Raw genomic sequence first — 12350 nt, 5'->3', positions numbered from 1 at the left:
TTCTCAGGTAGAGACATTGGGTATAGGCACATGGGGTTTGTGTTTCTGATGCTGATGATCGTGCATGTGTTGAACATCCCTAGGCTTCATACCTGTGTGCAGTCTGGGCTTGTCCCAGGTCAGCAGGATCAACTTGGGTCAGAATGTCAGCAGTCTTCGTTTTTTCACCATCTGTGGCCTGCAGGAGGGATTTGAACCCTTTGCTATCAACATGAAAAGAGACATTACCATGTGGTTCAGCAAGAGCCTTCCCCAGTTCATCAATGCGCCTACTGATCATGCTCACATGGAGGTACTGTGCCTTACTTGTTGCAGTGTTTTGATGAAATATGTGTTCCCATTATGGATAAGTTACTATTTTCTAGATCACCACCTGCCCCCCCTTTCATTTATGCTCTAGGTGTCTCGTGTTGACGGGACAGTGGAAACTGCCCCTTGTATCAAAATAACCCACAAAACATTCGGATCTCAGAACGCCAACACAGATCTGCTATTCTTCAGACTCAGCATGCCAGTTGATTTTCACGAGACCTTTAAAGTTCCAGCAGGAACCACCCTTCTCACTCGTACCCTGACCATCCCTGAGGATGAGGTGTTAGAGGTGGACCCAGACTCTGACTTTGAAATACTCAAGAAGTCAGCTTCTCGCAAAGAGCAGGAAGAGGAGAAGAAAGAATCCTCTGTGCCCAAAGAGACCCCCGCCATTAAAAATGGAGAAAATGAGAAGGATTCCTCAACGGAGAAAAGCAAGAAGAAAGGGTGTGTATAGATTCATGTGTAGAGTGACTTGATAAGGGTACATGTATTGGGGGAGAAGGCTGGAAGACTGTGTTTACATTTTTACATATGGTGAGAAATTGTTTCTGTATTCACAGATTCCTCTTCAAAGCTAAGAAGGTTGCATTGATAAATCCACCACCTGTTGTTCCCACAATGCCCCGCTTAATGGAAGATGTGGTGCCGGATGACAGGGATGACGTGGACATTATCCTCAACACCACGACAGTATGACTATAGCTTATATTTATATTTATCATATTCATATACATGTAAAATCCATCCACACTTTGCTCATGTTTGCTGTAGATACAATAATTAACATAACATACAAACAATGTTGCCTTTATTTCAGTATTATATTAAACCTGTCTGGCAGAGCTGTAATGATGTCATCTTCACCTGAAACTGTGCATATGTTTATTTCCCACCCACCTCTTTCCTTTACTAGTACTATTATTCTGTGCGAGTGTTTGCGGGGCAGGAGCCCAGTGGTGTGTGGGTGGGCTGGATCACGCCTGACTATCACCAGTATGACCTACATTTTGACATCAGCAAAGTGAGAAATGTAACAGTCACTGTAGGTGATGATAAAGGAAACATTCATGACAGGTATGTATGTATTAAAACCTGTGTTGTTTAATTGAAATATGGCCTGAACAAACAATTCAAAACACAAACTAACTTTCTCTCCAGAATATGAAGCCGTGACAGTGTTGACGTTATGTCAGAGACGTGTCCGTGTTGTGTTGCAGAGACACTGAAATAAGCATGCTAACCAGCTGGCCTCAGCACATCCTGTCTTGTAATACCACGAGTCACTGTAGCGTTCAGTCTGCCTTCAGTCTGACATGAGAGCACGAAGACGTAGAGCTGCCCCGAGGGTTTATCAATAATACATCCATGGTCAGTGTACGTGTTGATTCCAATTCCAGCAGCGCAAACCCAGACTCCCTGCACTCAAGTTGCTGTGGCCGCTGACTGGGGTCTGTATTCTGGCGAAGGAGTCTGGGCGGGGAAGTCAAGACGGAAATAAGAGTCGTTTCTAGTTTCTGCCACTTTGGATTTAGTCCAATAAACAAACTATCAAAAACGTACACACACCGCACAGCCCCTGGTCAGTGGCACGAACACACAGATGGCTAACGTCAACTACACGTAGGCCGACGCTCCATGTATTTTATTGACCGGCTCTCAGAGTTTCAGCAGTTTAATCAGCCCTGAAGTCGTTAGTAGTTGGCTTTTCGTACGTTTTTCTATAACTGATGACTGTAAATGTGTATGGACTCAGTAGTAGAGGTGAAATGCTGCCCCCTATTTCTTTGGAGCATGTGGCCAGGTATTAGAAATGACAAATGGTTTCTGATTTGTTTTCTGTCTTCCTCAGTATAAAACGCAGTAACTGCTACATGGTATGGGGAGGAGAGTTCAGCAGCTCCCAGCAGACTCGAGTCAGTCAAGAGGACTTTGTGATTGGCTGTCTTATTGATCTGGATACAGGACTCATGACTTTCACTGCTAATGGAAAAGAGATCAACACGTTTTACCAGGTCAGATAAGTTTCATACGGTTCATAAAGGTAAAAGCCTTTCTTTTAAACAAAATGTAATGCCGTCATGTTATGTTCCCGTCTTGCAGGTGGAGCCACACACAAAACTGTTCCCAGCGGTGTTTGTCCTTCCTTCCTGTCAGAATATGATTCAGTTCGAACTAGGCAAGCTCAAGGTCAGTCACAAAGAATCACTCGAGACTACAGTTACAAATGACCAACTCTGTTATTCAACTGTCTTCTCTAATAATCTTCCTTTACATGTCTTGCTAGAACATTATGCCGATCTCAGCTGCCATGTTCCGGAGTGAACGCAAGAACCCTGTCCCTCAGTGCCCTCCTAGACTGGATGTCCAGATGTTAACTCCGGTCATCTGGAGCCGCATGCCCAACCACTTCCTGGCTCCAGAGACGGGGCGCATTAGTGAGAGACTGGGCTGGGTGGTGCAGTGTCAGGAGCCATTGTCCATGATGGCCCTCCACATCCCTGAGGAGAACAGGTTAGAGCTGCTTCACTCTTTTTAAAAAGTCCCATTGAGATTAAAAAATACAATTTCCCTTGCCAAGACAGCAGCAATACAGTGTTTCAAACGATATACATTTAAACATTTAAAAGTATCAACTCACAGTACACTATTTCTTACAACATATGTGCAAACGTTTGTACGTGTAAAAACAAAACCTTTAAGCCTCAGGGACAGACATTACACAAATGAGTGTAGCTCTTTTCTTTCAGTAAAAGTAACCCCTATGTATCCTGTAGGTGCATTGATATCCTGGAGCTTTCTGAACGTATGGACTTGCTGAAGTTTCACTATCACACTCTGAAGCTGTATGGCTTAGTGTGCGCTTTGGGAAACAACCGTGTGGCTCACGCTCTGTGCAGCCACGTGGACGAGTCCCAGCTCTTCTACGCCATAGAGAACACTTACCTACCTGGACCAATGAGGAGCGGCTTCTATGACCTGCTCATCAGCATGCACCTGGAGTCTGCCAAGAGGAACCGACTGGGAACCAACAAGGAATTCATAGTTCCCATGACAGACGAAACGCGCAGTATAACTCTGTACACTCATGCTTTACCTGGGGTTGGCCTCACGACATGTCTGCGTCCCAAGCTCCATTTCTCCTCCATTGGGTTTGTTGGAACAGATCAAACCATCTACACACTGAGTCCAGTCATCCCTTTACAGGTGAGGTTGAACAGGTATCGCATTCAAGAGAACTCTTGAGTTAGTAGGTACATTTCTATCCTTCGCTTGTTAAGCACAATTTTAATTTGAGCATTAAAAATGGAGAGTGGAAACAGCGGAAATCTGAGAAATTCATGTGCCGACAAAGTGCAATGGAAACAGGTTCAGCAAATAAATGATGCACGTCAGCAAAATGTAGCGGCAGATTAAAACAGTCTCCTCTTCACTCCACACGGATCGGATGTAAACTTCTTCACAATAATACATGAAACTAAAATAAATGTCATATTTCCAGCCAGTTATCTACATTATTTTTCACCGTTTCAAGTTCTACTGGTACTCTTTTAATCACGCCATCTTGTTGTGTCCTATTCTCCTGCAATGTTTTCCTGACTGGATTAAAGGCGGCACTTAATCTTTACCTTGATGACTAACTCCAAATGATCGCATAACGATTGAGGATGGAAACAAGCATTGTTCTTTTGCTGATTTGATCAGAATTCAGTTATAATTTGGAAACCTGACTTCACAAGTTTGCTTATAATTCCAGGTGCTAAAGACCAAGGCCCTTAACATGCTAACTGAGGCTGTGCAAGATGGAGGTCAAGCCATGAGAGACCCTGTGGGAGGTAGTGTTGAGTTTCATTTTGTTCCAATCCTGAAGCTCATCAGTACCCTCCTCATCATGGGTGTGTTTGATGATGAAGATGTCACACACATCCTGAAGATGCTTGAGCCCACAGTCTTCAGTGGCAAGAAAACAGAGGAGCCTGCTGAGGAGAATGCCAATTTGAAGGAAGAGAAGGAACAAAAAGCACCTCCAAAAGTTGGAGCCGTGAAGGAAGAGGAGCATGAAGCCATGGGGGAAGAAGAAGAAGAAGAAGAAGAAGAAGAAGAAGAAGAGGAAGAAGAAGATGAATATGAGGATGATGGCTTGGGTGAAGAGGAGGAGGAAGAAATGCTATCCATCGTGCTACATGAAAAAACGGTGGATGAGGCTGAGCAAGTAAATGGCGAGAAAGGCGCTGAAGAAACAGAGAAAGAGATTAAAGAGGAGAATAAAGAAGAACGTTTCGAGCAGGGACTCTTCCAGATGAAGCTACCAGAGTCCGTCAAATTGCAGGTATGTTGTCTTTTTCCAAGAGACAAAAGAAGTTCTTCTTTCCAGTGAGACGTTAGTACATTATTAGTGATTCACTTTCTTTTGTTGTCCTTTAGATGTGTACCCTACTGCAGTATTTCTGTGACTGCGAGCTACGTCACAGAGTGGAGGCCATCACTGCCTTTTCGGACCAGTTTGTGAGCCAGATACAGTCCAACCAGAGACAGCGCTACAACGAACTTATGCTGGCCTTCACCATGAGTGCAGCTGAGACCGCGCGGAAGACGCGTGAATTTCGTTCCCCACCACAGGAGCAGGTACACACACACACGCACACACACACACACACACACGCACGCACACGCACACACACACACACACACACACACACACACACACACACACACACACACACACACACACACACACACACACACATACATAATATGTAGTAGACTTTTCAGTGCAGCTGGTTTACAAATGTACTCCCTTACCTTGGAAACATCCATGGGGAGAACACATGTCCACATTATCCCACCAAATAAACTCCTCAAAGAGAAAAGAGAACATAATAATATAATATTTCCTAAGGTTAACCATTTTTGTCTTTGAAAAAGAAAATTATAATGAGCATACTTGTACCTTTTCTTGCCGTTGTAAAGGTCAACATGCTCATGAACTTCAAGAACTGTAGTGAGGATGATGAGTGCCCTGTTCCTGATGAAGTCCGCGACGCTCTGCTGATTTTTCACAATTTCCTGCTGGCTCACTGTGGTCAGTGTTCATCTATAGTATCAAGTCTACTGACATCCGCATTTAAAATATACGCTGCAGGCGGCGGGTTGAAATAGAAGTTACGGCATCTAATTTAAAATTTCACTTGCAGGTGTTCATATTGAAGAGGAAGAACAAGAGGAAGAAGTGGACAATTCTCTCCGTGGCCGGCTGGTCCGTTTGTTGATAAAGGTGAAAAAGGTCCGTGAGAAGAAGGTAGAAGTGGAGCCTGAGCCACAGGAAGATAAAAAACCAAGTGAGAGTTTCATCGTTGCATGTCACGTACATCGGCAATAAGACTGTACCTTTTGTTTGTATCATATTTGTCTGGAGAAAATAGAAATGCTTTCCCTCGTTAGGTGATCAGAAGATATCAGAAACTTTCTTTCCAGTTATTTTCGAGTAACTAACAGTACATAGTATATTTTTGTATTATTGCTTAACTCTTTGTACTCTGTATACCAGGCACATTGCAGGAGCTGATTTCCCATACTATGATCCATTGGGCCCAGGAGTCATTTATCCAGAACCCAGAGCTCGTGCGCATGATGTTTAGCCTCCTTCACAGACAATATGATGGGCTGGGTGAGCTCATGCGTGCTCTTCCCAAGGCCTACACCATCAACGGCGTGTCAATTCACGACACCATGGACCTGCTGGAGTGCTTGGGCCAGATCCGCTCACTGCTTATTGTCCAGATGGGTCCAGAAGAGGAGAGGCTTATGATTCAAAGCATCGGGTTAATATAAGATTTGAATACCTTCAGAATGTCTTGACTTGACTGGATAACTGCATGTGACTTAAACTGAACTTATTGTTTGTCTTCCTTAGAGACATCATGAGTAACAAAGTGTTCTATCAGCACCCCAACTTGATGCGAGCTCTGGGCATGCATGAAACCGTCATGGAGGTCATGGTTAATGTACTTGGCGGAGGGGACTCCAAGGTAGGTTTTTTATTCTACTCTATAACTACATAGTAAGAATGTATAATATACAGATAGACCTTGCTTTATATTACCACCAGATAAGTAGACAATAAGGTCAACGTTAGCCACTTAACTCTACATTTGTAACATGCTTCCTTCCAATAGGAGATCAGATTCCCTCGAGTGGTGACGAACTGCTGCCGCTTTCTCTGCTATTTCTGTCGCATTAGTCGTCAAAACCAGCGCTCCATGTTTGACCACCTCAGCTACCTTCTCCAGAACAGTGGCATCGGCCTTGGTAATTGTCTTTGTTGAGTTCCAGCATTCTTCCTGATGAATTATTCTTGATGTGTGAGCTGTGATTAAGGTGGAAATTATGCGCTGTCATTTAGGAATGCGGGGCTCCACCCCCTTGGACGTGGCTGCAGCGTCTTGCATCGACAACAACGAGCTGGCATTGGCTCTCCAAGAGCAGGACCTAGAAATGGTAAAGAACGAAACACATGTACAAAATAAGCATTGTGCAAGATTCTTAATCAATTGACTAAACTGTTATCTTTCCAGGTGGTGAAATATTCAGCAGGGTGTGGACTTCAGAGCTGTCCAATGCTACTGTCTAAAGGCTACCCTGACATTGGCTGGAATCCTTGTGGGGGAGAGAAATACCTTGACTTCCTTCGTTTTGCTGTGTTTGTCAATGGTCAGATTTTTCATTTGCTACACAATGCAATATTTAATCCTAATGCCCATATAGATTCTGTTTTCTCCCCTATTGACAGTTAATACGTTGTTGTTTTTTTCCTTCTGTAGGAGAGAGTGTAGAAGAGAATGCCAATGTGGTGGTACGTCTCCTCATTCGCAGGCCTGAGTGCTTTGGTCCAGCCCTGAGAGGCGAGGGTGGTAATGGTCTGCTGGCTGCAATAGAGGAGGCCATTAAAATATCAGAGGACCCTGCAAGGGATGGCCCTAGTGTTAAGAAAGACAGACGCTTTCCCATGTAAGAGCTCTGAGCTTTGGTTTGACGGCCCTCTGCTGGTATTTAATGAGATGCCAAAGTGTGCATCATCTCCTCCAGTGTTGCTGTAGCAGAAAGATTTAAAACTACTATCTTTTTTTTGTCCTGGTAGGTTTGGAGGGGAGGAGCAGCATGAGGAGAACAAGGTGCACTTGGGAAATGCCATCATGTCCTTCTACTCCGCCCTTATTGACTTGCTGGGACGCTGTGCTCCAGAGATGCATGTAAGCACAATAACAGACGTATCAAACAGGTTGAGAAAGAAAGAAGGATACAGGAATAGGAAATCTAGTTGAAAATGTGTTCTTTATAGACAAACCTTTGTCTCCACAGTTGATCCAGGCTGGTAAGGGTGAGGCTCTGAGGATCAGGGCCATCCTGAGGTCTCTGGTCCCTATCGAGGATCTGGTGGGAGTCATCAGCCTTTCTGTTCAGATTCCATCTTTTGGAAAAGGTAAACAACTTATTGAATTCATGAGGTTAGGTGGTTTTAATCAGATCTCTCTTCTGTCCAACTTTGCATTATTGTTAATGATTTTTCCAAAAATGTGTTCTTTATTTCGGGCTTAGACAACAGCATCATAGAACCAAAGATGTCAGCTAGCTTTGTGCCAGATCACAAGGCTCCCATGGTTCTGTTCCTGGACAGAGTGTACGGTATTGACAACCAGGATTTCCTGCTCCATGTTCTGGAGGTGGGCTTTCTGCCTGACATGAGGGCTGCTGCCTCTCTGGACACGGTGAGCCTCAAACTATTTACAAACACACAGACGTATATGCCTCTTGGGGAGTAGTGCAGAGCAGGATTATGTTACTGTTGGACTGAATTCACTGATATCATTTCTGTCCAACAGGCTGCTTTCTGCACCACAGAGATGGCCCTCGCTTTGAACCGCTACCTGTGTTCTGCTGTGTTGCCACTCATCACAAAGTGTGCCCCACTCTTCGCTGGCAGCGACCACAGAGCCATAATGATTGACTCGATGTTGCACACAATCTACCGGCTGTCTCGTGGACGAGCCTTCACAAAGGCCCAAAGAGACATCATTGAAGAGTGCCTCATGGCTTTGTGCAAGTGAGTTTAACCTCGTGGGAAACCTTTCATGTCATTTAATATAGCCAGGTTCATAGTCCAAATTATATTTGTTTATCTTTCTTTCAGACATCTACGTCCATCCATGCTTCAGCACCTGCTAAGACGGCTGGTGTTTGATGTGCCCATTCTCAATGAGTTTGCCAAAATGCCACTGAAGGTATGAGGGCCTTCATTAAAACACATGCTCTGCTGCTATGACTTATTTTTTACTTTTGCTTTTATCTTTTTTGCATCCTGCAGCTTTTGACCAATCACTATGAGCGTTGTTGGAAGTATTATTGCCTCCCTAATGGTTGGGGCAACTTTGGACTCTCATCAGAAGAGGAGCTGCATCTGACCCGCAAACTGTTTTGGGGGATCTTTGAATCGCTAGCAGCACAAGGTGGAGCTCCTGCAATATGACATCTTTCCTTTTCGGAATATAAGATAGTGTATGGGCATATTGTAATATCTTGTTATTGTGATTTCTAGAAATTTGATGCTGAGATTTTCAAAATTTCAATGCCATGCATCTGCGCCATTGCTGGAGCCATTCCTCCCGACTATGTGGACGCCAGCTACTCCTCCAAAACGGAGAAAAAGGCCTCTGTAGATGCAGAGGGAAACTTTGATCCCAAACCAGTAGAGACCACAAAGTGAGAGGATTTGTGTCATTACGCCTTCCAAGACATCAAGTATCTCTGTAAAAAATCATTCAAGCTAAATTCACTGATTCTTTCTCCAACCACAGCACTATCATCCCTGAAAGACTGGATCCCTTCATCAACAAATATGCTGAATATACTCATGACAGATGGGCCTTTGAAAAGGTAGAACTTCTGTTTTAGTCTCACAATAGTCTACTGTTCTTCAGCTAATTAAGGAGCAACATGTTGGGTTAGTTTAATCAGAACAGCTATACAATGTGTGCTTGAAGTAAGACGGAAGGCATTATATTGGTAAGCATAAATGACAGCTGTAACACCTATTGAATATGTGTGTATGTTTCAGATCCAGAATAACTGGTCATATGGTGAGGTGCTGGATGAAAATGCAAAAACTCATCCCATGCTCAGACCTTACAAAACCTTCTCAGAGAAGGTAGGTTCACAGTCACGCTGTTCATTCAATCTTCCTCTACTTTGATGTAATCTGTCCCTGCTTCTGATCACGCTGACTCTCCTTCTGGCAGGACAAAGAGATCTACCGTTGGCCAATCAAAGAGTCAGTCAAAGCCATGCTGGCATGGGAGTGGAACCTCGATAAAGCTAGAGAGGAAGAAGAGTCAGAGAAGAAGAAGGCAGTGTCACGGAAAATCTCACAGACTGCTCAGGTGCTGTATAAAGCAGTCGTATCAATGTGCTAACACTTAATTATGTCATCAGAGCCGTGTTATTTATCGTACAGTATATAATGATATCTCTTTCTGTTCTAGGCAACTTATGACCCAAGCCAGGGCTACAGTCCACAGCCCATTGATGTCACACACATGGCTCTTTCAAGAGACCTGCAGGTACATGTTTGAACCTTCTGTGCTGTAATCCTAGCATCTGATCAATATTGCTAATTCATATCTGTTCACAGTCTATGGCAGAGCAACTGGCAGAAAATTACCATAACACCTGGGGACGGAAGAAAAAGTTGGAGCTGCAGTCCAAAGGTAAGATGTCAATTGTTTGAAGGAGAACTAGACATATAGAAAATGAACGATTTGGCCTTTGCCCATTTTCTTCAAGAGTTTAGATTGTGCTTCTGTTTGTGTAGGAGGTGGAACACATCCTCTGCTGGTGCCCTACGATACTCTGACTGCAAAAGAAAAGGCTCGAGATAGAGAGAAGGCTTATGAGCTGCTCAAGTTCCTGCAGCTTAATGGATATGCTTGCACAAGGTAATAATGCAGAATAACAATTGATATAAGACAGTTAGGAGGGAATTGTACTTGTGTCAAACTACTCTAATTGATTTTCATTCAATCTGCTGACGTGTTTTCTGTTTAATATGTTAATTGTGTTGCCCTAGCAGATAGTATCCTCAGATCACCTGCTTAGTCAAACGAACATGATTAGAGCACAGCAGGTTAAATCTATACTGATCACTTGAAAGCAATCAAAATAAGGTGCTGCACCACAGCATGATGCAAGAAGCTCTAATGTTTATAAAGTGCTTTATTCACTATAAAAAAACAGAATTACTATGTATTACTTTCTGTTTCTGGTTCTGATCCTAAATTCTTTGACTAAAAGGGAACAAGTATTGAACATGGTGGAAATCATTCAATTGAAGTATAAAGCGTTAAACTCGTTTTCACTTTTAGGGGCTTGAAAGATATGGAGTCTGACATCTCGTCCATCGAGAAGAGATTTGCTTATGGTTTCCTGCAGAAGCTGTTGAAATGGATGGAAATTGCCCAGGAGTTCATCGCTCATCTTGGTACTGTGATGCAAGGAGGAAGAACATACAACATCTGATAGACTTGTCTTGTTATTGTAGTGTAACTCAACATTGTTTCCAATGTTATTGTGGTACTATTATACTTCATAATGTGTTCTACAGAGGCTGTGGTAAGCAGTGGGCGAGTGGAAAAGTCTCCTCATGAGCAGGAAATCAAATTCTTTGCCAAGGTGAGACTATCGGCTAAAGCTAGAGCGGTCACAATGTAAAGACCCAACTTGTCCTCATCTCTGTACTAAGTGTGAAAGCTCTCTCTCTCTCTCTCTCTCTCTCTCTCTCTCTCTCAGATCTTGATGCCTCTTATCAACCAATATTTCAAAAACCACTGCCTCTACTTCTTGTCGACACCTGCGAAAGTTCTGGGGAGTGGTGGACATTCTTCCAATAAGGAGAAGGAGATGATTGCAAGGTGATCTCTCTTTTGTTTAAATATACTGCAGAGATATAACCCACACATGTTGTGTTATGTATTCTTTTCATATATTGCTTTCCCTCTTTTATCAAAATGTCCTTTGTCTTGTATTTTCCTTTCCTTTCCTTCCCGTCATAGTATCTTCTGTAAAATGTCCGCTCTGGTGAGGCACAGAGTTTCTCTCTTTGGTAAGATGTCTGTTTCTCCACATCCATCTTTCTGAATCTTTTCACTCTTTTCTGTGTTTCTCATACGTGGCTGTAATGTATTGTGTGCAGTTGCTCTTGTTTTATACAACGTTACAGTATGTGGTGATGTGAATGAAATGAAAGACCTCATAACATCATAACTGTATTGTTATGTGCAGGAACGGACGCTCAAGCAATTGTTAACTGTCTTCACATTCTGGCACGGTCCTTGGATGCAAGGTTTAATCTTTTTTCTATTTTCTCATTAGATGCATAACCCCATTAAGATGAATATGTTTTTGTTTGTCATTATTATCTTCTGTATTTGCTTCATTAGGACAGTAATGAAGTCGGGGCCTGAGATCGTGAAAGCAGGGCTGCGGTCATTCTTTGAGAGTGCTGCTGATGATATAGAGAAGATGGTAGAGAACCTCAAACTGGGCAAAGTATCCAAAGGCAATCAGGTAGTAGAAGTATACAATATTTCAAATGGCCTTGCACATATTGCAAAATCTGTTGAACATTGGACCTTAAATATCCTGAGCCCCTGATCATGTGCTGCTTCTCTGCTTTAAAGCAAGTGAAAGGCGTGTCCCAGAACATAAACTACACAACCATCGCCCTGCTGCCCGTGCTTACCTCCCTGTTTGATCACGTTGCTCAGCACCAGTTTGGAGATGATGTCATGCGTGAGTGCTTTGATATTAGTACTATTTCCGTTCTGCTTATGTATCAATGTATCCTGACTGCTGTACCTGTCTCTGTTGCTTGCATACAGTGGATGATCTACAGATGTCTTGCTATCGCATCATGTGTAGCATCTACTCCCTTGGGACTGTCAAGAATCCACATGTTGAGAGGTAACTCCATTTCTGCATAGATTCAA

General features: G+C 43.2%; 1 protein-coding gene across 1 annotated transcript in view; it reads left to right on the top strand.

Annotated features, from left to right (window-relative positions):
- The window catches only part of LOC115019446 (ryanodine receptor 1-like), a 51573-nt gene that overhangs the window by 11819 nt on the left and 27404 nt on the right, over positions 1 to 12350 (top strand). The window contains exons 28-67 of the mRNA XM_029449011.1: positions 84 to 292; positions 401 to 759; positions 876 to 1005; positions 1229 to 1389; positions 2165 to 2327; positions 2416 to 2502; positions 2600 to 2826; positions 3090 to 3519; positions 4070 to 4268; positions 4398 to 4642; positions 4738 to 4938; positions 5284 to 5395; positions 5508 to 5651; positions 5861 to 6134; positions 6227 to 6341; positions 6489 to 6621; positions 6716 to 6810; positions 6888 to 7023; positions 7134 to 7320; positions 7451 to 7562; positions 7672 to 7792; positions 7909 to 8078; positions 8193 to 8413; positions 8501 to 8591; positions 8675 to 8809; positions 8906 to 9069; positions 9165 to 9243; positions 9425 to 9514; positions 9606 to 9746; positions 9849 to 9926; positions 9998 to 10073; positions 10178 to 10301; positions 10728 to 10843; positions 10967 to 11034; positions 11152 to 11273; positions 11415 to 11464; positions 11644 to 11704; positions 11802 to 11928; positions 12042 to 12153; positions 12243 to 12324. Coding sequence (XP_029304871.1) covers positions 84 to 292; positions 401 to 759; positions 876 to 1005; positions 1229 to 1389; positions 2165 to 2327; positions 2416 to 2502; positions 2600 to 2826; positions 3090 to 3519; positions 4070 to 4268; positions 4398 to 4642; positions 4738 to 4938; positions 5284 to 5395; positions 5508 to 5651; positions 5861 to 6134; positions 6227 to 6341; positions 6489 to 6621; positions 6716 to 6810; positions 6888 to 7023; positions 7134 to 7320; positions 7451 to 7562; positions 7672 to 7792; positions 7909 to 8078; positions 8193 to 8413; positions 8501 to 8591; positions 8675 to 8809; positions 8906 to 9069; positions 9165 to 9243; positions 9425 to 9514; positions 9606 to 9746; positions 9849 to 9926; positions 9998 to 10073; positions 10178 to 10301; positions 10728 to 10843; positions 10967 to 11034; positions 11152 to 11273; positions 11415 to 11464; positions 11644 to 11704; positions 11802 to 11928; positions 12042 to 12153; positions 12243 to 12324 — 5947 coding nt within the window. The remainder of the gene's footprint in view (positions 1 to 83; positions 293 to 400; positions 760 to 875; positions 1006 to 1228; positions 1390 to 2164; positions 2328 to 2415; positions 2503 to 2599; positions 2827 to 3089; positions 3520 to 4069; positions 4269 to 4397; positions 4643 to 4737; positions 4939 to 5283; positions 5396 to 5507; positions 5652 to 5860; positions 6135 to 6226; positions 6342 to 6488; positions 6622 to 6715; positions 6811 to 6887; positions 7024 to 7133; positions 7321 to 7450; positions 7563 to 7671; positions 7793 to 7908; positions 8079 to 8192; positions 8414 to 8500; positions 8592 to 8674; positions 8810 to 8905; positions 9070 to 9164; positions 9244 to 9424; positions 9515 to 9605; positions 9747 to 9848; positions 9927 to 9997; positions 10074 to 10177; positions 10302 to 10727; positions 10844 to 10966; positions 11035 to 11151; positions 11274 to 11414; positions 11465 to 11643; positions 11705 to 11801; positions 11929 to 12041; positions 12154 to 12242; positions 12325 to 12350) is intronic.

This window comes from Cottoperca gobio, chromosome 14 (assembly GCF_900634415.1).
Source record: "Cottoperca gobio chromosome 14, fCotGob3.1, whole genome shotgun sequence".
In the NCBI taxonomy this organism is placed as follows: Eukaryota; Metazoa; Chordata; class Actinopteri; order Perciformes; family Bovichtidae; genus Cottoperca; species Cottoperca gobio.
Note: the sequence above shows the minus strand (reverse complement) of the source record. Positions and strands in the feature narration are given on the sequence as shown.